This window comes from Camelina sativa, chromosome 5 (assembly GCF_000633955.1).
Source record: "Camelina sativa cultivar DH55 chromosome 5, Cs, whole genome shotgun sequence".
Taxonomy (NCBI): Eukaryota; Viridiplantae; Streptophyta; class Magnoliopsida; order Brassicales; family Brassicaceae; genus Camelina; species Camelina sativa.
This window is the reverse complement of record NC_025689.1, coordinates 33,265,437-33,289,297: the sequence shown is the minus strand read 5'-3', so window position 1 is coordinate 33,289,297 and position 23,861 is coordinate 33,265,437. Positions and strand designations below refer to the sequence as shown.

At 34.4% G+C, this 23,861-nt stretch overlaps 3 protein-coding genes, 1 long non-coding RNA gene, 1 other non-coding gene and 1 pseudogene across 10 annotated transcripts; 3 read left to right on the top strand and 3 right to left on the bottom strand.

Moving 5' to 3' along the window:
• Positions 6,707–10,571, top strand: LOC104788360. Of its 6 annotated transcripts, none has more exons than XR_002038293.1 (16): positions 6,707–6,818; positions 6,905–7,001; positions 7,123–7,192; positions 7,278–7,338; positions 7,451–7,566; positions 7,709–7,868; positions 7,958–8,035; positions 8,145–8,271; positions 8,349–8,443; positions 8,557–8,649; positions 8,742–8,765; positions 9,016–9,073; positions 9,398–9,521; positions 9,777–9,918; positions 10,021–10,108; positions 10,287–10,571. It is a non-coding gene; the product is annotated as an uncharacterized LOC104788360 (long non-coding RNA). The 6 variants fall into 6 exon arrangements; XR_002038294.1 differs by having other exon boundaries at positions 9,777–9,923; XR_002038296.1 differs by having other exon boundaries at positions 8,353–8,443; positions 9,777–10,108.
• Positions 10,545–11,865, bottom strand: LOC104788359 (annotated as a pseudogene).
• On the top strand, positions 12,081–12,153 carry TRNAK-CUU. The gene has a single exon. It is a non-coding gene; the product is annotated as a tRNA-Lys (tRNA).
• Positions 12,275–14,654, top strand: LOC104788358 (probable protein S-acyltransferase 14). Its single transcript, XM_019246181.1, has 7 exons — positions 12,275–12,862; positions 13,014–13,233; positions 13,331–13,422; positions 13,526–13,649; positions 13,738–13,823; positions 14,055–14,120; positions 14,231–14,654. Exons 1-7 carry the CDS (start codon positions 12,650–12,652, stop codon positions 14,348–14,350), a joined length of 921 nt encoding a protein of 306 aa, XP_019101726.1. The 5' UTR covers positions 12,275–12,649; the 3' UTR covers positions 14,351–14,654.
• LOC104789807 (F-box protein At3g60790-like) lies at positions 14,825–17,161 on the bottom strand. The gene is made up of 4 exons (XM_010515452.2): positions 16,805–17,161; positions 15,550–16,170; positions 15,275–15,445; positions 14,825–15,173 (listed from the first exon to the last, which is right to left on the bottom strand). The coding sequence occupies exons 1-4, from the start codon at positions 17,159–17,161 to the stop codon at positions 14,883–14,885; spliced, it is 1,440 nt and encodes a 479-aa protein (XP_010513754.1). The 3' UTR covers positions 14,825–14,882.
• Positions 21,668–23,530, bottom strand: LOC104788357. The gene is made up of 2 exons (XM_019245443.1): positions 23,020–23,530; positions 21,668–21,777 (listed from the first exon to the last, which is right to left on the bottom strand). The coding sequence occupies exons 1-2, from the start codon at positions 23,528–23,530 to the stop codon at positions 21,668–21,670; spliced, it is 621 nt and encodes a 206-aa protein (XP_019100988.1).

Here is a 23,861-nt window from a genome sequence, read left to right as displayed (position 1 = left end):
CTATACATGACATTGAAACACAAAAACATTTGTCAAAAAAGTAACTTAAACTTTTAATATTATGTTTTAAAGTAAGTTATTAAACTAGCTTGTGTAGGACTTATTGGTAAGTAGTGACTGAGATGAATTTGTATTTTAAAAGGCTGATAGAAAGTATTAACAAGTATGCTTTTGTTCCAGGTTCACTCTGAAATGGTTGGCGGTTTATATATCTCTCACATATACTCGTCAGTTTGTGACACATTTGTATTTCTCAATAATTTGGACTGATTAACAAAAAAAAAAATGCGTTTGGTGCCAATAATTTTTAAAAAATAAAAATCTGTAGCTCTGGTTCACTTATTCAATAGTGAGTGTGGATAACGTATGTTGCCTGTAAGATAGACGATTTAAATTATGTAAGATATTTTAAATATACAAATAAAATTAAACAGAATAAGATATTGAAAAAAAAAATGATCGTAACGCAAAAAGGAAATAGCAAATACCAAAGGAAAAGGAAATACCAAAAAAAGGGAATATACAAGAGTCAAAGTTGGTTTGACTACCGACTTTATTTTATTTAATCTTAACCATTGAAATATCACACGAGATCAAATCGTGACCGTCAATTTCTTACATACTAAAAAAATAGATACAATCTTAACCGTTATTGAATCTGAGATAAAATTCTTGTGTTGTTGGCAAAGGATCACAACAAGCAGCGATATGGTTGGGGTAAGTTTGCGGTAATGATACGTGCTTATATATGTCTTGGTTATTTTGGTATGCATGTTTTTTTTGTTGCATCAGCCTCAAGGATTGTCAAATTTGCTCAGGACTACCAGAGAAAGGCATCAGTGGAGACGATGATGATGTTGGAAATTGATCCTTTACCTAACATGGTACTGATGATATCAGAGGAAGGTGATGAAGAGAAGTGGTGTTGTGAAGACGATGAGAGGATCGTGAGATGAAGAAGATGAGAAAATGTGTTTTGTGTCGTACAAGAAAGAAGAAAAGGCTTATGGGCCATGTTGTTTTATAAGAAGGTCCATATATGCTATTGGGTTATTTTGTGTTAGGAAAACAATTATGCAAGTAATTAGGTTAAAATAGAATGTAGTATAAATATGTAAGGTTGTGGTAAAAACAAGATAAGGAGAATGAGAGGTTAAGCAAGTGGCTGACCAAAATCCTTCATGGTATCAGAGCTCCAAGGTCTTGGTGGCCTGGAAGTTTGAAGAATCTGCACAAGAAACAAAGAGAAGTCAAAGGCACAAGCTGCGTACCGTAGAAGAAAACAGAGGACGGAAAAATCAGGTACAAATCTGAGATCTAAACTTGGTCTTGGGTAAAGATGCAGAATCAACAAGTGATTTCAGTGTTTGAGGGGAACAAGTATAACTTATGGGTTATAAAGACAAGAGTCCTACTTAGGTCTAGAGGGTTGTGGAAAGTAGTAATTGAAGGAATCCAAGATGAGAAGAAAAAGAATACAAATTGGGAGGAGTTAAAGGTGAAAGATCAGGCAGCCTTACAGTTGTTGTGTAGTGCTGTCTCTGAAGAGATTTACAGTAGCTATTTGTCTGACACTGAATCTTCGAAAGATGCATGGGATGTACTGCAACAGAATTTCAAAAATGTTCAAAAGGAAGCACAAACTAAAGCACAAGCAGACAAACAAAATCAAGAACAAAACAACCAACAAGAAGCATTGTTCACAGCAACTCATGGACAAAAAGCAAGCGATGAAGATGTGTGGGTGGTTGATAGTGGGGCCACTAGCCACATGGCTAGAGATAAAGGCTGGTTTTCAAAGTTAAACACAAGTGTCACAACACATGTGAGGCTAGGCTTCGGTGAAATGGTACAAAGTAAAGGGAGAGGATCAGTCACTGTGATGACAGAGACTGGAAAAAGCGTCTTGACAAATGTCCTTTTGGTTCCTTGTCTGAAACAAAACTACCTAAGCGTTCCTCAACTGATGGATGATGGCTATGGGATCATATTCGGTGGATCAAGATGCACAATCACAAATAAAAAGGGAGAGAAGATACTGGAGGCAGCCATGAGAAATGATTGCTATTCTATTAAGTTTTCAAGAATGAAGAATAAAGTACAACAAGGAGAAGGACCACAAAGAGGGGCAGAAACAGAACCTGGAAATTATGGAGAAGAATGTGGAACTGGAGAACTTGTTGACCTGCAGGAGAGTGTAGAAAAACAATCACTAAGCCGTGTGATTAAGGGAGAATCAAGCAATGAACAACAAGAAATCCATCAATACTTGATGGTAGAGGGTGTAGAACAAGAGGTCAAAAATCAACAAGTTGACAATCAAACTGACTGGACTGAGAATATGACTTACCAAACAAGGGTGAATGCAAGTGAGGATGGTATCGGTCTCAAGGAGCAAAGTAGAGCAGAAACTGTCATAAGGGAAACTGAGCATGTCTACCAAGAAGTTGATAAAACATGTCAGATTGCAGAGCAACACAAGGTATCAAATGCATTTGGAAACTTAACTGAAAGGAAGAATGGACCTGCTGGAGTTGTAGCAGGCTCGACTGTGAAGAATACTCGTGGTAAGACTGAGGTAGCTCTAGGAAAGACTCATGAGATAGTAATCACAGAGTGTACAATGATAATTGGTTCGAGCAAGACTCAAGAGAGAGAACCTGCAAAAGAACCACACCTTGAGTTAATTAAAGAATCAAAGATTCAGAGCCCCAAGGGAAGTAATCCAAGTTTTAGAGTGAGATGCGAAGAGGTCAAGGAAATAAATATGAGGCATGACTCACAACTCACCCGAGTAATGGAAAAGGATGAAGATCACACTTATGTTACTGCTGAAAGGTACCTGCAAGAGAGAGGAGTGAATCAGGTTAAGAGAACAGAAGGAAAACTGAAGAGACAAGAAGAAAAACAGATTCAAGAATTAAGAAAGGAGTATAAGAAGAAGAAAAAGTGGATTATGGAAAATAAAGGAAAAAATGAAGAGGAGATCGACGACCTAGATCACTCGCAAGAGTACGTGCAAAACAAAGAAAAGCATCAGTCTTCAGCCATGATTGATGAGAAACAAAAGGGGATCAACTCAATTGTCGGATATGAGAAAGTGATGAGTCCTATCAAATCTGATGAGATTGTGAAGATTAAGAAAGTGAGGGAGAAAGAGGAATCACATGTAAGGGTTGCAGACGTCGTAAAACACTTTCGCTCAAAGGATGAAGAAAGTGTCAAAGAAGAACAAGAAAATGCAGAGATCAAAGAGACTAAATCTCTGAGTTGGGAGAAAGTAGACAAGAAACGAATTACTGTGAACCCGAAATTAAAGCTCGAGAATCTAAGAGAGAGAGAGGTAAGAAAACTACCTCGATGGGATGATGATGAGAAACCCGTCAAAACAGAGAATGAAGGTGTGGATCCAGCAGAAAAGCACCTGCTGAAGAAGACTCAAAAATCAAATGTTACAGAAGTAAAACAAAGGGCATTTAAGGAGAAATTCAACTACACAGTAGAAACTCAATTCATGGAGAATAAGTGCCTGAGGGAGATTGAGATGAAGAAACAAATTTGGTGGGATGAGAAGAAGATTGCAAAGAAGGATATTGAAGACGTGAGTCTCGCACAAAAGCACCTGAGCAAAAGGGAACTTCAAGTCTTAGCTGAAATCGATTTGAATCAGAGACGTATTGAGATGAACATCAATCAAGACAAAGAGATGGTTCTGAAAGAAATCAGAGAGCATATGAGGAAGAAACGAGTTAAAGAAAAGGCTAGAGAGAAACACAAAGAAGGAGATCAATTCATGAAGAACAAGAAGATGATGGAGAAAAAGACAAAGAAATTACTTGTATGTAATGATTTGAACTATCTTCGAGAAGAAACTGATGGTCGGATTCATGCACCTGGGTATATGCAGAGGAAGAATCCCCACGTTCCTGTTAAGGTTGGTGTAAAAGAAGAGAAATATGAGATGAAGAACAAGGTTGAGAAAAAGATGGTCTTGCAGGAACTGAGAGGATCTACAGAATTTGGAATGATGAGGGAGCTGGTGATGTTACCAGCAAGGGTAACAATTGTTGTGAAACGAATTTGTGCATGGAGCAAAGAGAAGAGTATTCATTTGGATTACACACACCAACACCTGCAAAAGAAGATGCTGCATATAAAGATGAGTAACAAATCTGAGAGAGTAAACGTTTTGGAGGAGATTGTGAAAGAAGAAACGATGAGGGAGCCGAGGGAGCATGAGAATTTACCAGTAAATTCTGTTAATGTTTTGAGGGAAGTCTATCCATGGCAGAAAGGAGTCACAAGAGAAGATCAAGGAGCAAAGGGGATCCAATCCCTAAATTGGAATTTGAAAATTTGGGGGTTAGGCAAAAGGATCAAGAGGGAGTGTTGGAAATTGATCCTTTGCCTAACATGGTACTGATGATATCAGAGGAAGGTGATGAAGAGAAGTGGTGTTGTGAAAACGATGAGAGGATCGTGAGATGAAGAAGATGAGAAGATGTGTTTTGTGTCGTACAAGAAAGAAGAAAAGGCTTATGGGCCATGTTGTTTTATAAGAAGACCCATATATGCTATTGGGTTATTTTGTGTTAGGAAAACAATTATGCAAGTAATTAGGTTAAAATAGAATGTAGTATCTCTATATTAGTAAAAGAGAAGTACAAAATGATTTCCGGGTCGGGTCAAATTAAAAAAATTACCCGAAATCAACAAAATCGGATCCGGGCAATAAATATCCGCGACATACATGATGGGTTATCGGGTTATATTGTCTGTTTATATCTAGGATCGAAAAACTGTTTTCAAAAGGGCATTAGTTTCGGAACATTCCCCCTACACGTTTTTGTGTTTTAGGAAAATCAATTATGAACAAATATATCAATCCTCAACAAATATCTAGATTACCAAACTGATTCTAAATTTGAGTCACATAATTGATTTCCAAATCAAAAATCTCATTAATTACTATCCTAAACTAACAAACCCCACAAATTATTAATTCAAAGATTTTATTACCGATCAATTATGCCATATATTTCAAATTTAAAGAGAATATTTTAAATTTAAAGAGAATATACCTTAACTACCCTAATCAAGTAACCGATCTACATCGACCTATAAATATATATGTTAGTCTTCAAGGTTGAATTCACCATACCTTCTCCAATTTCTTTGCTTCATTTTCCCATTATTCTTTACAAATGGTGGTTATTTTTTCAGTCACAGATTTAACACAAAGCTCCGGGTTTTCTTTAGTTGTGTCGAGAGACGAGAGTAATAACAAACCGCTGAAAAGTATTGATTTGAAAGATACCATAAACCACCGCATGTGTTCCATTTCTCATCCTTTGTTGCGGCAGTTTCAATGGCTTCTCCGCTTCCAAATCCTGAAAACTTATCGTTTGATAGAGAGTTAAGCTAAAAATTCAAGGGTCAAAGAGAGAAATTCAAAATTAATCGATAAGAATATGCCAAAAGTTCTTGATTATAGAGCAATTTCTTGATTATGTTTGAAGAAAAAAGGAAAAAAAAAATAACTTTAAGAGAGATACTCTTGCGTAAACGACATGCGGGAGCGAATGTAAGAAGTAAACGAAAGACATGCGTTTATCTGAGAATTAACTGTCTGCTGGCACACTTTATTTTAAATGTATATTTCAAATAATAAAATATTAGATTGTTGTATGTACATTGTAGATTTTAAGGAAATAATATGAAGTCAACAAAACTTTGAACCCTTAAATCATGATGATTACGATGATATATACGTATAGTGAAACGAAAAAAACATGATTTAAGGAGTTGAAAATTTTCAAAATTTTAGTGATAATTTTCATCTATACGGTTGATGATGATTACATGAGTACAAATTTCTCTTTAAAGAAACACATAACAATTAGAGATTTTGATTACAACTGATAACTAAATCTCTATGATAGATTATAAGAAAATATATTTTTAAAATTTGTGCTATATCTAAATATATAGGAAGAAAGGGTTGAAAGAAAGGAGAGACCATAATGATCACATGATAAAAAAAAAATGTAATAATTTTATACTTTTTTTTTAAAAACATCAATTCGAAATATTAAACATATTTTATTGAGCATATCATATGCCAATTGTAGCGTATATTTTATCCAACAAATTTTTATATTCAAACGATAAATATATTTTCTTTCACAAATAATTTTCCTAATTGAATTGATTTCTCCATCACTAATTATAACAATTATTGGAGTAATTAATCAAATTCATTTCAATAGAGATAACTATAACTTTGCAACAGATCAGAACATGTAACATAATTTAGCACAATAATATATTACTTTGGGTTATTACATATTTAAAAAGTCTGGTACGATCACCTACTTAGGTCAAAATAGACTATTTGCAAATCAAATTATAATAAAATGAAAATAAATAGTGTCTCCAATCATTATGATAATACCCGCAAATATTTCTTATGCTGTCAACAAATTTCAGTTTTATTTATTTTATTATATAAAAATCATTATATTACCATTTATTAAATGGCATTTAATGTACTCATTTTTTAATAATACTATGTTATACTATAGTAAAAATAAAAGTGTAACATGTTTCATTCTGTTACAAGTTATATGTATCAGTAAATATTTCCCCGCGCTAAAAAGTTATATGTATCAGTAAATATTCCCGCGGGTCCAATCCTAGTAAATATGTAAGGTTGCGGTAAAAACAAGATAAGGAGAATGAGAGGTTAAACAAGTGGCTGACCAAAATCCTTCAGATGATGATTACTTGCTAAATCGCAAGACCGTTTACGGTTTCTGGTATGAAGATGATGCACAGTTGTTATTTGTTTTGTGCTTTTTAGGCGAGTTTCTCATATGGCGAGTTTGTTATTTTTTCATCACAGAGGTTTCTTTGGGATGCTTGCCATGGTCTCACTTTGATCATTTTGATGGTTGGTTCCTGCAGTAGCGTCTTTTGCACTTGGGATTTAACAAACAGAGGTCTGTAATGAAATCAATTTAATTAGAATCATGCTCTTTCCAATTTTACAAGTGTAATGTCAACTTTCAATTTAACCTTGGTCTTGCTTAATCTTGCCTATTTGGAAACAAATATCGACAGGGTATCAAAGAAGGATGTTATGATGGAGGAAGCACTGCATTTGCAGTGATTCTTGTGATTGTTGTCACAGGTAATTATAACTTATTTCACTTAAATATGATAAATTTTTGATAATGACTCTTAGTGTTGTTCTGATGCTTTCTTCTCCTCTGCAGCTGTCAGTGACTACAAGTAGCCTCTCTACCAGCAATTTCAGCTTCTCTCTCCTCCTCCACGGTTTGCCTTCCAGTTTTCCTTCTTTTGTTTTAGTTTTTATCTCTGTTGGGTTGGTTTTGTTAGATTGATTTTTGGTTACCTTGTCTTCTTTGTGATGTTCTGTGTTGAGTAGCTGAGACGAGAGTTATGGACTTGGGTAAAAATCGAAGACTGTTGCTGGCCATGGAAGATATACCGTAACACAATAAGCAAGTGAAGGCTGCTTGCAGATCAAACTCATTACCTAAGGTTCGATTTCTTTTTTTTGTCTGTTTTTTTCTTTTTGCTCTTCAGCAAAAATTTATGATTCTCTTGTAATAATCAAAGCTATTAGCTTTGGTAATTGGCTCGGAAACATTAATCTTGACTAAAGTGTGGCTTATCATTGTAGGTTATACATGATGAGCTAGTGAAATTGATGGGTGGAGGATAAGTATCTGATCTACACTTTGCTAAGTAACTCACGCAGGTCCTACATTAATACTGTTGCCTGGGCTCTAAGGATTTGGGAAGACAACTGTTTGCTTGCTCCAAAGAAGCAGCAGCAGCAGGTATGCTTTTTTAAAATACAATGTAGATTTTTGGATGGGATTGTTTGTTACTCTATGTCAAATTACACTGACGTTTATGATATCTACAGGGAATGTCTTGCATGCTTATTGCTGGAGATGTTTACCGACCTGCTGCCATCCATCAACTTTTCATTTTAGCTGAACAGGTATTGATTTTTTTTTTTAAGTTTTGAAGCATCGTATGCATTCGTAGAAATGGCTTAAGAGATCCTGTTTGTGAGCATGTGATAATACTCGATGCCCTCTTTGTTTCAGGTTGGTGTGCTGGTTCATACAGCAGGGACTGATGTAAGACCTGCAGATGTAGCTAAAGAAGGTCTAAAAGAAGCTAAAAAAGAGTAATTTGGAAGTAGTTATCATGAATACTGCAGGGAGGCTTCAGGTAATCTTTCGTATTTGAAAGTTATTGTATCATATATCTATTGCAACTTTAGTAATGAAATTGACTCTTTGTGACAGATAGATAAAGGCATGATGGACGACGTGAAGAAATTTCTGAATCGCACAGAAGTGTTACTTGTTTGTTGATGCCATGACTGGACAAGAAGCGGCAGGTACGCTGTTTGTATTCTATATTTGTCATGAAGATTCCAAACATCCTTGAAAAAGAATTAGTTACGGACCTGTATCAGTCATATACTAAGATTAGCTTCTATACTTCCTACAGCTATGGTTCAATTATAGAGATAGGAATCACAGAGCCATTTTGAGAAAGCTAGATGGTGATTCAAGAAGTGTTTCTGCTTTGAGTTTCAAGGAGGTTTGTGTTCTTCTTCTTTGATAAATTATGTTATAGAAAGTTACTTAATTAACGTTTTACATTGATATTTACTCTTAATTGGGTGTCAATAGGTATCAGGAATAACAAAACAGCAGGTACTCTCACTTAGATTTATTTTCTGCTGCTAGGATATCAACAACGTATGTTTGACTGTCTCTGTGTTTGGCCTTTGTTTTCTCGTTTGTTCTTATAACGCTTATGAAACTATAGGTTTGTTTACTGTACCGGACACTTGAAACAGTGAGCTGTGGCTAAGATGGCCAACTTCGCCAATCTTGTCTGCTCTTTCTATTGACTAAACTGTTTTCTATGCTATGAAACTTGATATTCTCTTTTGGGTTATAGGTTGTTTGAAGTCTGCTTCCAGCGAAGATGGTGTCGAACCGCAGCGTGCTATATACTTGTAAGACTCTGAAATTCCTAACCCCTCGATTTGTTTAGTTAAATAATGGTGCATCATCAAAATGCATTCTTCTGGTTATTCTAGACAAGCAGCTTTGCAGTCTTCATTTATATTAAAAAGCAATGGTACAAAAAAGTGCATGGAATCACTATTATAGAACTCTTTAGAAATCTGTTAGACTATTTTTTGAATCATACGCTAACTAAGTATATAGATATGGTGATTGCAAAATTAGAAGGTGTTGCAGTCAGTCACATATAATGCTCATCTTAGTTAAACTTGCAAGAAACTTGTTAAGCTGTTGTCTTCTTTTAACTTCTGCAGAGCAGACAAAGCTGTGTTGTCTTCCTCTGGCTTTCAGGCTGATGTGAAAGCATTGCAGAAGGATCTCAAATCCAGACACGTGGTGTGGTTTGATTTGGTCCTTTGATCCAAATCCAGACACTTGGTGAGGTTTCCTTTGGTCTTTTGATCAAATATATTTACCTTTTCATGTATAAGATTTTTTTTTTTTTTTTTAACATATAAGTAAGAGTGTGCCTCTCTCCACCCCGTTTTATTTTAAGTGGTTTTTCTCCTACTATGTCTTTAATGTTCTAGGAGGGCTTGACGAGGAAGGCAAAATGCTCTTCTTCTTTTTCTTTGTTATGATGTGCCTATAGAAGAGGTACATTGTGTGATCTTTAGTCTTGATTATATCCAGGAGAAGGGTGTGTCTTTACTTACGACGCTGTTGGATCATATGAGGGAGTTGGATACGGTGCTCAAGGTTCTGGTTCCACACTCATCATGCCTTTCCTTGACAACCAGCTCAAGTCTCCGACTCCTCTTCTGCTACCTAAACAGTTTTGTTGATTATCTTCATCCCTGCTTTGGTGTTATGCATTGTTGTTAGCATAAAATGAATAATTCAGTTGCTTATTTAATCGTCTTCTGCCACCATGTAGGATTCGAACACTCCCCTTTCAGAGACCGAAGCAGTTGACTTTGGTTAAAACTGTTTTCGCCTCTACTACCGAGAGGGATATCTACACTGTAAGTTGCCCTATTTGTGTCTTCTTTTGTCACAACACCACCAAAAACTCAGCCTATGTCTTCATATCATTTGCGTTTAGTCTAAGATATTACCAGAACACTTACTTATATCAATGTTGCGCATCTTCGTTAATTGTTTGTCTCTGACTAATGCTTTGTGAATTGTTTGCCGTAATAGAGAGACAAGCTTGAGATTATGATACTTAAGGCTGACGCCCGACGGTATCAAGACTGAACTTAAGGACATGAGGAAAGACTAAGCTCATTTAGCCAACCCATGTCCTTGTGGTTTGTTATTTTCACTTCAACATTAGGCTTCCTGAGTTGTAGAACTCGTATGAACTGTTGTTGGGTTTGATGGTTCACAGTTGAAATCATGACTCGTATCTGAAGTTTCTCCAAAACTGTTTTCTTTTTGTATGAATCACTCAAATCATTGTGTTCAAACACTACTTCTCTCGTTTATTGAAATGTTTTTACATAGGGCATTACATTAAGAAATTCAATCTAGACAAGATTAGAATCTGGAAACTCTTTTGTGTCCTTAATCAGAAGCTGTTCTCTGATACCCATCCCTTCTTCTCCAGCTCTTGTCGCAATGCCTCCACAGATAAAAAAGGAAAGCAGATTAGCTGTTAGCCAGTGGCAGTAACAGAGATAATTTAGCATCCAAGTTCTTTTTACCTTTATTCGCTTTCGATTCACATCAAAGTCGAAGTTCCCTTTACGCGATGCAGATCGATACTCCACTGTCGAGTTCTTCCCAAACAAGAATTCAACATCATCTACTAACTGCCAAAGAGTCCAAAATCTTTAGCTATGTTGATTGAGAAAGAGAAAAGAAAGCATACTATATTACTTACCCCTAAGATTGGACTTTCATATTCAACATGAACATAGTCGTCCTTCTTTTCCACAATCCGAGGAGTAAATTTGTCAGGCTTCACCGACTTGATCTGGCAACAAATGGTCATTGAACTGATGTAACTACAGGGCGAGTATCAAAATTTTCTCTGAGTGGTCAATTTTTTATAAGATTTTAGTTCATGTCTATATTATACCACATTAAGAAGCTCTTTCATTGCAACTTCTCTGCTTACAGGTGCTTTCCTTCCTTCATTATAGTTCCTACTCACACCCAGGACACGCAACAGCAATGATCAACTATTATTTCAAAGCAGAAGACCAAAAATATGAATATTTATTTACCATGGTGGAGCATAATGGACTCTATCACTGATATTCTCAGAAGTGGAGATACAGTTATTAGTGGCAGGACACAGAGCTAATCTCTCGTTCTTTTTGTTTTCCGAGATAATCTGGTTTTTTCCCACTTTAAACCAATCACAAAACAACATTTCATCATCTTCATCATCTAAAAACCATCATAACACCTGATCTGTACAATGATGTAGAATCCTGTCGAAGAAGAAAACGTACCTGAGCTGGAATATAGCTCCGATCATAGCTAATTCACTGCTCTTAAGTATGATCTCTCTTCCAATTTCACAGAAATTTCAAAAATCAGATACTTTGGTCCGGTGATAAACAGAGTCTCATATCCAGAGAGAGAGTACCTTCGACCAATTAGCTTGGAATGTTTGTCATCTGAAGTGTCTGGAATCGAGGCACTGATACGACGGGCATAGGAAACAAGTTTTCTCCGGCATTTGTGGTGGTACAAGCAAGTCGTCGGTGACGCCATGGAAGCCATCTTCAGTTCTCAGCTCGGATTCGTCTTTTTAGTGTTTTTTTACTCTTTTATTGCTCTTTGGAGTAAGAGAAGAAGAAGTTTGGTTAAAGGGCCTATTAATATCTATAAATTATTGGCCCAATACAGCCCAATAAAGAAAAACTGACCATTAACTAGCAAGAAAGTAAGAAACTGAGTCTCTCCATAAACCCAAATCTGAGTAGCACCACTGAATGGATGATAATATCAAGTAGTACTATGTAGATAATTAAACAACAAGCCCGTCTAGCTCAGTTGGTAGAGCGCAAGGCTCTTAACCTTGTGGTCGTGGGTTCGAGCCCCACGGTGGGCGCTTGTCTTTTTCGTTTTCCTTTTTTTTAAAATTTTAATCCTATCGGAAATATAACCAAAAATACACTTAAGACGGAAAGTAAAAAAAACCAATCTGATTATACAGTTTGGGCTTCCTGAAAGACTTTGATTAACTCAAAGTCATTAAACAACAAATCTTTTAGTTTTGGTCTGAAATTTCTTGTTAGCTCCAAAAGGGGAAAAACGAATCCAACAAAGGAGAAAAAGTCTCATTCTTCAAGCTCCCCCCTCCACCATCATCATCATTCCTCGTCCATGGTGTCTCTGCATCACTCTCATTTTATTTCTTAGACCCTTTCTCTGATTAAAAAGCCCTAAACAAACTTCATTTTTTTGCTTTGGCCTTGGAATTATCTTCTTTTGACTACGCGTCTTTTCTCTTGACTCTGAAGGAGATCCAAAAAAAAAAAGGCTTCTTTTTTTATATATATAGAAGAAGAAAAAAAAAACAATTTGGTTTGAGAGAGAGAGAGACTATGCATAGATCTGGTACAACAATGGCTTGGAACGTATTCAAATTCTGTACGGCTTTACGAGGTCTTGGATCGATCATGATCCTTTTGGTTCTTGGTGTTGTCGGTGTTACTTACTACGCTGTCGTTTTGACTAACTATGGACCTGCAGCACTTTCTCAAGTTGGCCTTGATTCTCTTGCTGCTCTAACTATCCTAATCCTTTTCCATTTCCTTGTAAGTCAATCTCTCTCTCTCTCTCTCTCTCGAGATCATAGCTTACTTATTCTTGTTAAAGCTTCGTGCTTTAGTCAATTTTTGGTCAACTAAGTTTAGATGTGAATTTTAGCCAAATGATGTGTTCTTTTTTTTTTTCATTTTGCTGCAGCTTGCAATGCTTTTGTGGAGCTACTTCTCTGTTGTTTTTACTGATCCTGGTGTTGTGCCTCCTAACTGGAGACCATCTACTGATGAGGAAAGAGGTGAATCTGATCCGTTAAACAGTTTGGAGTTCGTTGGTTTACAGCAAGATTCTTCAAACCCAAGAGTTCGGTTTTGTAGGAAGTGCAATCAACTAAAACCTTCCCGTTGTCATCATTGTTCTGTTTGTAAGTTTCCATCAGCTTCTTCTCTTATTTACCATTTACAGATATTTATAGTAGAGTCTTGAAAACTGAAATTGTTGTGAGGTTGATTCAATTCTAGGTGGTCGGTGTGTGTTGAAGATGGATCACCATTGTGTTTGGGTTGTTAACTGTGTAGGAGCACTAAATTATAAGTATTTTCTTCTTTTCTTGGTAAGTTTGGTTTATTAGCACTAATTTTATTCCATCTTGAGGTATTGTAATCTTGGTACTCTTGTCACAACTTCTGTGTGTTTTTTATAATCTTCAAATGCAGTTCTACACATTCTTAGAGACGACTCTTGTGACTTTGGTTCTTATGCCGCACTTCGTTGCGTTCTTTAGTGATGAAGAAATACCTGGAACCCCGGGAACTCTTGCTACTACTTTTCTTGCATTTGGTATGTTTGAACTTCCTTAATACTATATATGGTACTTATTTTAGTGTATTTGGTTTCACTTTATTAATCAGTCTTCATCATACGACAGTTTTAAACTTGGCCTTTGCTTTGAGCGTGATGGGTTTCTTAATCATGCACATCTCATTGGTAGCTGGCAATACTACAACTATAGAGGTAAGTTCTCTTCATTTTGTATGTTTCAACTCCTTACACTTTATGGTGAATCCCATTGCTCAAGCTTCGAGTTTTCCGTTGTTTCCAGTTAGAACATAGGTTTTAGACTCTTTACAGTTTCGGTTCCCATGGCTATCTTTTCGCTCTAATGAGAACTTTGGTCTTTAGACTATTTACTTTTCTTAGTCAGTCCTTTCTCATGAAACTTTCTTGGTGTTGAGTTGTGAACAGGCATATGAGAAGAAAACCACTACAAAGTGGCGTTATGATCTCGGTAAAAAGAAAAACTTTGAACAGGTTAGTTATTAGTCAAAGCCATTGGCTTAATATTCCTTCTTCCATCTGAGTATAAAGCCTTTGATGCTATAAGTTGTTTTTTATCGGTCTTTTGGGGATTCATTGTATAGGTATTTGGAATGGATAAGAGATACTGGTTAATCCCAGGATACACTGAAGAAGATCTAAGACGAATGCCGGAGCTGCAGGGACTTGAGTACCCTTCGAAACCAGACTTTGATTCCCAGTAATATCTGAAGGAAATGACTTTGATCAACATCATCATCATCATCATCCCATGCATGTAAAACAGCAATATTTAGAGAAGAGAGGAAGTGGCATGTCAAGGAGAGAAAGCTACTAACATGAAGATTGATGCTTCACTTTAGGCAGTGTAGATGTCTTCCTATGGAAGGCTAAAAACATCATTAAAATTGTGGTGGGGTTTTCTAAAGGACAAAGATTCCCAAGTTGGCTTTGTTGGCCACAACATATATATTCATCTTCTTCAATAGTTCATATATATAAAAGCAGAAACGATCCATCCTTCTACTCTTTTGATAAGCATTGACCAAAACAGAAACACAATAATAATAATAATGAAACAAAACCAGATAAAATCCAAATCAATAGTTCAATACAATATCAAACCTTAAAGTACAGAAGCAAATACCAAATAAAAAAAAACAGTTCTTGAAATATAAAGAAACAAGATAATCCTCAAAAGTAATAAAGGGGAAAGGGTATGAATGGGATAGATTTGGAACCAGAACTCATGATCGATCAGAAACATTCAATAGTTAAACCATGGTCACAAAGTTGCCTTAGCTGGGCTACTTTTCCTTCAGTTAATAGCCTCTTCATTGGAGGGTACGTCGATGTCTCTATCATGAGCTTGTCAATCACAGTTCCGTGTTTCACAAAACGTGACGCTAATGCAAATTGCACTTCATTCGCACGATCGAAGTTATACATCCAAACAGTAGCAACCCTGAAGAAAGCATCTGGAAATGGTTTTCCACCACTGATAAAAGCAGATTGATCACCCTGATCTTCTCCACGAGCATTGCCGTCCTAATTAAAAGGCAAATATGTAACATGACAATATATGAGTGCGAAAGAAAGCTGATTAAAGTTATATATCCAAACATGCATGAAAGTAAATTAATGTGTACCTTGAATATGATCTCCAGCTCCCTCATTTCTTCACCCCACATCAGTAATACTTCCTTCAAAATCTGGAGTTCTTTTGGATTTGTCACGTCTACTCTCACGGCTAAACATCCCTTCCGTTTCATTTTATAGTATTCGTTCACCATAAGCTCAAACCATATTCTTTTTTTCTCCTAAAGTTCATATATATACAGAGCAAACAACATGTCATTAATTATAACTATATGCATATATGATGAATACATAGTGTTGCTAAGTTATATATGTACGTACGTACCTGATCGAGACTTGAAATATTGTAGCTGAGGTGAGGGTATTCACCAGCAACCCAATAATTCCTATTAAAACGGATCTTAGGAGCATTAAGGACGAAATCATCACAGTTGATAGATTTGATGTCAAAGATCTCCAAACGAGGTGCAGTGACTTCCATTTTCTCCATCACAGTACGGCAAACTACTTGGAGGACCTCTAAGTTATTGTTCTCGATCTTCAACACACCAGGTCTTCTCAGGGATGTGATGATCAACACAAGCACCTCGAGAGAGGAGCAAGCTTCGAAAATACTGTTAAGGATACTAACATCAGCAATGATGTCACAAAGCTTTAGGGTCTTAAGATTGCAACAACTTTTGAAGGCCTCTGCCTCTGTTAGAGAATATCGAGTGAGTGAGAGTGAAGTGAGACTCTGATGAGAGAATATACTTGGGGACACCCTGAGCGTATTATATCCACCGATAGGTCCCATGACAACAATATAGTTCTCAAGTGTAAGCTCTTTGGTATGTTTCACACGAGTCACTGTTTGGATCCACCTTTCGAGCGTACCATCTTCACATTGATATACACAACTGCCGATTCTGCAGCTCTCTAGGCGGTCAAGATGATTGTTTAAACTCTGTAGAACATAAATTAATTAGAAATTTAAAAATATTTGTAAACTGTCATAAATTAACACTTAAACATATACATGGAATAAACTAAATCCTAAATTGTTTTTTTTTTCCATTCACTATACAATCTAAAAACATTTAATTAATAATCATTATACAACATAACTTATGATCTACTATATTAGATAAACGGTTTTTCACTACACAAGATAACTTATGGCTTTGGCACAAGAAACCGTTAATACAGTAGTCAGTAGATCGTAGATTAGTTATTTGGCGTGAAAACGGTTATCTAATATATATAGTAGATCATAAGTTAAATTATTGGCGTGATAAACTGTTAAAAAAATGAGGTTTCCATCAAACGTTAACAAGTGTGTTTAATTAAGAGATAGTTTGTCATCTGTAATTTTTTCTCACTTTAGGTTATCTAAATACTTTTGACTTCATTACCGTATGTGTGGTAGAACATTTCTTCTACCACACAACTTCAAAACAAATTATATAATATATCTAAAGCATCAGTTTATAAGTCGACCTATCTATGTATTCTTTCATCTTCACAAAGAAAATATCAAATTGAAACCCTATATATATAGACGTACAAGTAAGGATCTAGGAAAAGAAAACTCAACAAACCTTTGTCACCCCTTTGAAAAAACTCTTAGAATCTTGGTGAACATCACCTCCATTTTGCATGATAAAACTCATGTCCACAGATAAATGAGGCGTCCGTTTCCACAAGTTCACCCATCGCTTAGTTACAGAACTTGTTATGACAGCAGATTTAAAGGGTGCTTTCGAAAGGATCTTTTCCAATAGTTCATCCGGAAGTTGGCTTATCCGGTCCATGTCCTCAGCATTTCGGATCCTTTTTCCTCCTGCTTCAGATGGTGATGATGATGGTGTCCTTCTTGCATTTGATGGTACTGGTGATGGTGGTGGTGGCTGTGAGGACGCCAACTCCAAGAATGATAATAACTCTGTAGCATCCATTGTTGAATAGATAAGATAAAATGGTATATTGACTTGGAAAATTACAAGGAGATGGAAGAGATTAATGGTATCAACTTTGAGAGGGATAGAGGCTGTTGTTATGAAAACTACTTATTTATAAAACCACAAGTTTGAAGCCTAATTGTAGGTTTATTTATTTAAGCCAGGTAATTAATGTTTTTTTGACACCTCTTGAGTCAGCTTGACCAATAAATTTGGAAAAAGATAAAAAGATACATGGAAATTAATTAGTCTAATAAGACAATTATTTTTACATGGTAACAAATATCCATTCAAACTAATACTCCCAAATTTTATTAAAGTTATAAAAATGAAAAAAAAAATCTGTGTAAAATATAAAATTATCTTTAGAAAAAGTGAATTGTGATTTTCACTGTTGGACACACGTACGAACCAAAAATGATTAATCTGTTTTTTAAATTATCCCGGTTAACCATTTGATTTGTTAACCGAGATTTACACAAACTTATGGTTTCAATATATATATTAACTTCGTTTCCTTAGCAGTCGAGTGGATGAACTCTTGTCCTAAGAATAGAGTTGAAGATCTTCTTATCAAAATAAAGATCATGATTAAGGTTAATGTTTGCAAATTTCGTATTAACAATATTGTTCTCATAATCTAATTCAAAAGTATATGATCTTTTAGCAAAAAAATCTCAAAACAAAAGAAAAGCTATACAGTTGGAAACAAATCATCAAAATTTTGTTGACTTGGGGGCAGATTCTTTTCTATATATTACATGATTAATAGNAATGAGGTATTTTTAAGCTTTTTTCCCACCTTGAATATGATCTCCAGCACCCTCATTTCTTCACCCCACATAAGTAAGACTTCTTTGAAAATCTGGAGTTCTTTTGGATTTGTCACGTCTACTCTCACAGATAAACATCCCTTCCGTTTCATTTTATAGTATTCGTTCACCATAAGCTCAAACCATATTCTTTTTTTTCTCCTAAAGTTTATATATATACAGAGCAAACAACATGTCATTATAACTATATGCATATATCTTATATAATATGAGAAGGTTTTCCTCAATTTTTGCTATGGAAATGATACTTGACATGTTATATATCTGACACATGTATTCATTTATTGTTTGGAGCTAATTAACTTAAATTATTTGTATTTGGACTTTAGTAACTACAGGTCCACAAAACCAAAAAAAATAAATTTCTATATTTCCTTCTTATATAGATATTTTCAGTTTTACACAAAAATAAATATATAAATATATATATATTTTCAGCAAAATATATATTTCAGATTTTTATCGTTCTTCATTCTTATCAAGTGAAAATGGTTTACGATTATTTTTATTTCTTATTTGCTTGGGCTCTTCGTAATTTCTCACTAATCTGTTTTAAATATGAGCATGATTATGAGACTAATGACGGGGGTTCTGATTCGATAGTAACTTTTTTTCATAATCGATTGTATGTATTTAATTGTTTTTGGGATCTATGTGGAGCTCTTTTTATTATTACTTATACCAGTTAAGTGGCTCATAAGTATCTGGCAAATAATTGTATTATATTTTTTTCCTTAGTTTATCCAGTTAAAAGTTAAAAGATGTAGTTAATCTTAAAATATTATGTAATTTGAAATTAATTATTATATTTCAAAAAATAAATTAAGGTAATCAAATTATGAAAAAGGGGGAAAACAGACAAATATTAAGAGATATATTAGGAAAAAATATTGATGTGTTTTGTGGGAAACTTAAAATATATCAGAGAGAAAAACTATAGAAAATGAGTTTTTATTTGGGTTATGGGGTGTTTGATTAAAGAACAATAGTGTATGTGATTTTTGTTAGAGATTGTTCTCAGTTGGGGAAAATGGTGTTAACATCAAAGAAGAGACCTACGTTTTTTACTTATTTGGAGGAAATAAGGAGAGTAAGAAAACGTTTTTCTTTGTATCCTTTATTGTTGATTTCTAGATAAACTAATGTTAAAACAAGCACAAAGTATTTGTGTTCAGCTACATTTTTTTGTATATGTAAACAGCTATATTTTCCTCAGTCTTGATGCTATGAATTAATATTAATGTTAAAGTTAATCTTTTATAATTATAATATTAATTTGTGTCAAGTATTAGAAAATATGAGACGACACAACAATTTTTAAAACTTGCAAATATTTAAGGAAAAAAGTAAGCAACATTGCATAAGTATCGACTGTATTGAACAAGAGAAAGAACATGGCATGTGCACAAACTTGAAGTGGATTTGTGTAAATTACAAGCTTAAACAAGTTGTTAGCAGTGATTTAAGACGTAAGTCTTACTCTTACTAGATCCTTTTGTTAATTTTAATTGCTGATTAAAGTTGTCGCATAAAAATAGATATTATATAAATTTTGTTTTCCTAAATTAAAGTAATATTAATTATCAATTTTTAAAAATATACCCTCTATATAAAAATCTGCATAATACAAATGATGATAAAACACATATAATTAATAATGTATTAAAATTTAGAAACATCCAATAAATTTTGTATGAGATAATGAATAAGAAATAACTACTTCAATTAAAACTTTTTACCGAGATTTCCTATTTATTTTATTTTGTGTCAAAACATGAAGAACACATATTAATATAACTTTTAAAAATTGAACATTAAAATTTTAAAATTATATATCCAGATTTAAGATATATAAGAATTAATAAAACTATAAATGAAATATATATCGCGCATCGCGCGAGCCTACTTCTAGTATATATATATATATGGTGAAAACATAGTGTTGCTAAGTTATATATGTAAGTATATACCTGAGCGAGACTTGAAATATTGTAGCTGAGTTGAGGGTATTTACCAGCAACCCAACAACTCCTATTTAAAATGACCTTAGGAGCATTAAGGAAGAATTCATTACAGTTGATATATTTGATGTCGAAGATCTCCAAACGAGCTGCAATGACTTCCATTTTATCCATCACAGTAGGGCAAACCACTTGGAGGAACTCTAAGTTATTGTTCTCGATCGTCAACACACCAGATCTGCTCAGGGATGTGATGATCAACACCAGCACCTCGAGAGAGGAGCAAGCTTCAAAAATACTGTTAAGGATACTAACATCGGCAATAATGTCACAAAGCTTTAGGGTCTTAAGATTGCAACAACTTTTGAAGGCCTCTGCCTCTGTTAGAGAATATCGAGTGAAGTGAGACTCTGATGAGAGAATATACTTGGGGACACCCTGAGCGTATTATATCCACCGATAGGTCCCATGGCAACAATATAGTTCTCAAGTGTAAGCTCTTTGGTATGTTTCAGACGAGTCACTGTTTGGATCAACCTTTCGAGCGTACCATCTTCACATTGATATACACAACTGCCGATTCTGCAGCTCTCTAGGTGGTCACGATGATTGTTTATAGTCTGTAGAACACAAATTAATTAGAAATTTAAAAATACTTGTAAACTGTCATAAATTAACACTTAAACATATACATGGAATAAACTAAATCCTAAATTGTTTTTTTTTTCATTCACTATACAATCTTAATATATTTAATTAATAATCACTATACAACCTAACTTATGATCTACTATATTAGATAAACGGTTTTTCACTACACAATATAACTTATGATTTTGGCATGAAAAACCGTTATCTAATACAGTAGTCAGTAGATTAGTTATTTGGCGTGAAAACAGTTATCTAATATATATAGTTAATCATAAGTTAAATTATTAAAGGATCGTTTCTGCTTTCATATGAAAAATTGATGTTATGTGATTTTTTTTTGTGTTCCACAAAAATTGATGTTTTATCATTTTTAATTAATTAATATTAAATTTTTGTTAAAATTTTACCATTTTTAATTAATTAATAATAATATATAGAAAAGAATCTGCCCAAGTCAACAAATTTTTGATGATTTGTTTCCAACTGTATAGCTTTTTTTTTGTTTTGAGATTTTTTTGCTAAAAGATCATATACTTTTGAATTAGATGTTAATACGAAATTTGCAAACATTAACGTAATGATCTTTATTTTGATAAGAAGATCTTCAAATCTATTCTTAGGACAAGATCTTCAACTCTATTTTAATATATTGAAACCATAAGTTTGTGTAAATCTCGGTTAACAAATGGTTAACGGGGATAATTAAAAAAAAAACAATTTAATGATTTTTGGTTCGTACGTGTGTCTATAACTTTACTTTCTTCTAAAGATAATTGTGTCTAACAGTGAAAATCACAATTCACTTTCTTCTAAAGATAATTTTATATTTTACACAGAATTTTTTTTCATTTTTATAACTTTCATAAAATTTGGGAATATTAGTTTGAATGGATATTTGTTACCTTGTAAAAATAATTGTCTTATTAGACTAATTAATTTTCCTGTATCTTTTTATCTTTTTCCAAATTTATTGGTCAAGCTGACTCAAGAGGTGTCAAAAAACATTAATTACCTGGCTTAAATAAATAAACCTACAATTAGGCTTCAAACTTGTAGTTTTATGAAGAAGTAGTTTTCATAACAACAGCCTCTCTATCCTTCTCAAAGTTAATATCATTAATCTCTTCCATCTCCTTGTAATTTTCCAAGTCATATGGCATCTTACCATCTGTATTCAACAATGGACATTACACAGTTATTCTCATTATTGGATCTTTCTCTATGCTGTGTGGACGCCTGCTCCAAGATTGATAATAACTGTGTAGCGTCCATTGTTGAATAGATAAGAACAAATGCCATATGATTTGAAAAATTACAAGGAGATGGAAGAGATTAATGGTATCAACTTTGAGAGGGATAGGCCCTGTTTAAATAACTGTCGCTTAGCGACCCACTTTCCACTGCTTTTAAGGGAAAAAATAGAAGGAAAAGATGAATTATCTGTAATTATTAATCACAACGACTGTTTTTCTTTCTGGGGAAGGAGAAGAGTTCAATCGCCAAAAATTCCATCGACGGGTTTTTGGAACCAGCGATGATAAAAGTGATCGCCGGCGACAGCTTTTCTTTTCTCTCACCTCTATTTTTCACTCCGCTACCTTTTATGTTTGTGTCGCTGGTCGCTAATGTAACGATAAGAAAAAGAACAGGGCTATAGAGAGGCTGTTGTTATGAAACCTACTTATTTATAAAACCACAAGTTTGAAGCCTAATTGTAGCTTTATTTATTTAAGCCAGGTAATTAATGTTTTTTTGACACCTCTTGAGTCAGCTTGACCAATAAATTTGGAAAAAGATAAAAAGATACAGGAAAATTAATTAGTCTAATAGAACAATAATTTTTACATGGAAACAAATATCCATTCAAGCTCCCAAATTATATTAAAGTTATAAACATGAAATTTTTTTTCTGTATAAAATATGAAATTATCTTTACAAGAAAGTGAATTGTGATTTTCACTGTTGGACACACGTCACACACGTACGAGCCAAAAATGATTAAATTGTTTTCAAAATTATCCCGGTTAACAGATTTACACAAACTTATGGTTTCAATATATATCCCCAATTACATCATGAAGTCCACCACTTCTTTTGTGAGTGTAAAATTAAGTCCCAACTAATTTAACTTCGCTTCCTTAGCAGTCGAGTGGGTGAACTCTTGTCCTGATTAATAGAGTTGAAGATCTTCTTATCAAAATAAAGATTATTAAGGTTAATGTTTGCAAATTTCGTATTAACAATATTGTTCTCATAATCTAATTCAAAAGTATATGATCTTTTAGCAAAAAAATCTCAAAACAAAAGAAAAGCTATACAGTTGGAAACAAATCATCAAAATTTTGTTGACTTGGGGGCAGATTCTTTTCTATATATTACATGATTAATAGAAATGGTAACGTTGACTAACGCTTAAACAAGTGTTCCTCTCCAGATTGAGGATCTATGTGTTTAATCCAACGGCTAGGAGGCTTCTTCAAATCATTATTACCACTGGCTCCCACGTGTGCGATATCTAAACCTCCTCCAACGGGTAAGAACACCGATCTCACGACACGTGTGCCGCGTCTCAAAACTCCGTGCCATCTAAACCCGGGGATAGATTTCTGCGTGGCGTTTTTGCACACCAAAACGGCGCCCATTTTGCTCGTTTTCGCTAATCCCAACGCCTTGACGAACTCGCGGCGTTTAGAATCAACCACCATGAAATCCACGCCGGAGATTCTCTCCACCACGTCCTCCGTAGATTCGCCTACCATCACTTCCGTTGATTCACTCCTGACGACTCCTTTCATCACTGCCTCGTACTCCGACCGCGACTCCTCGTCTGGAACTATGCACACGTGTCTTCCACGTGTGTGTATGGCCGCGACGGCGANTCTCCTAAAGTTTATATATATACAGAGCAAACAACATGTCATTATAACTATATGCATATATCTTATATAATATGAGAAGGTTTTCCTCAATTTTTGCTATGGAAATGATACTTGACATGTTATATATCTGACACATGTATTCATTTATTGTTTGGAGCTAATTAACTTAAATTATTTGTATTTGGACTTTAGTAACTACAGGTCCACAAAACCAAAAAAAATAAATTTCTATATTTCCTTCTTATATAGATATTTTCAGTTTTACACAAAAATAAATATATAAATATATATATATTTTCAGCAAAATATATATTTCAGATTTTTATCGTTCTTCATTCTTATCAAGTGAAAATGGTTTACGATTATTTTTATT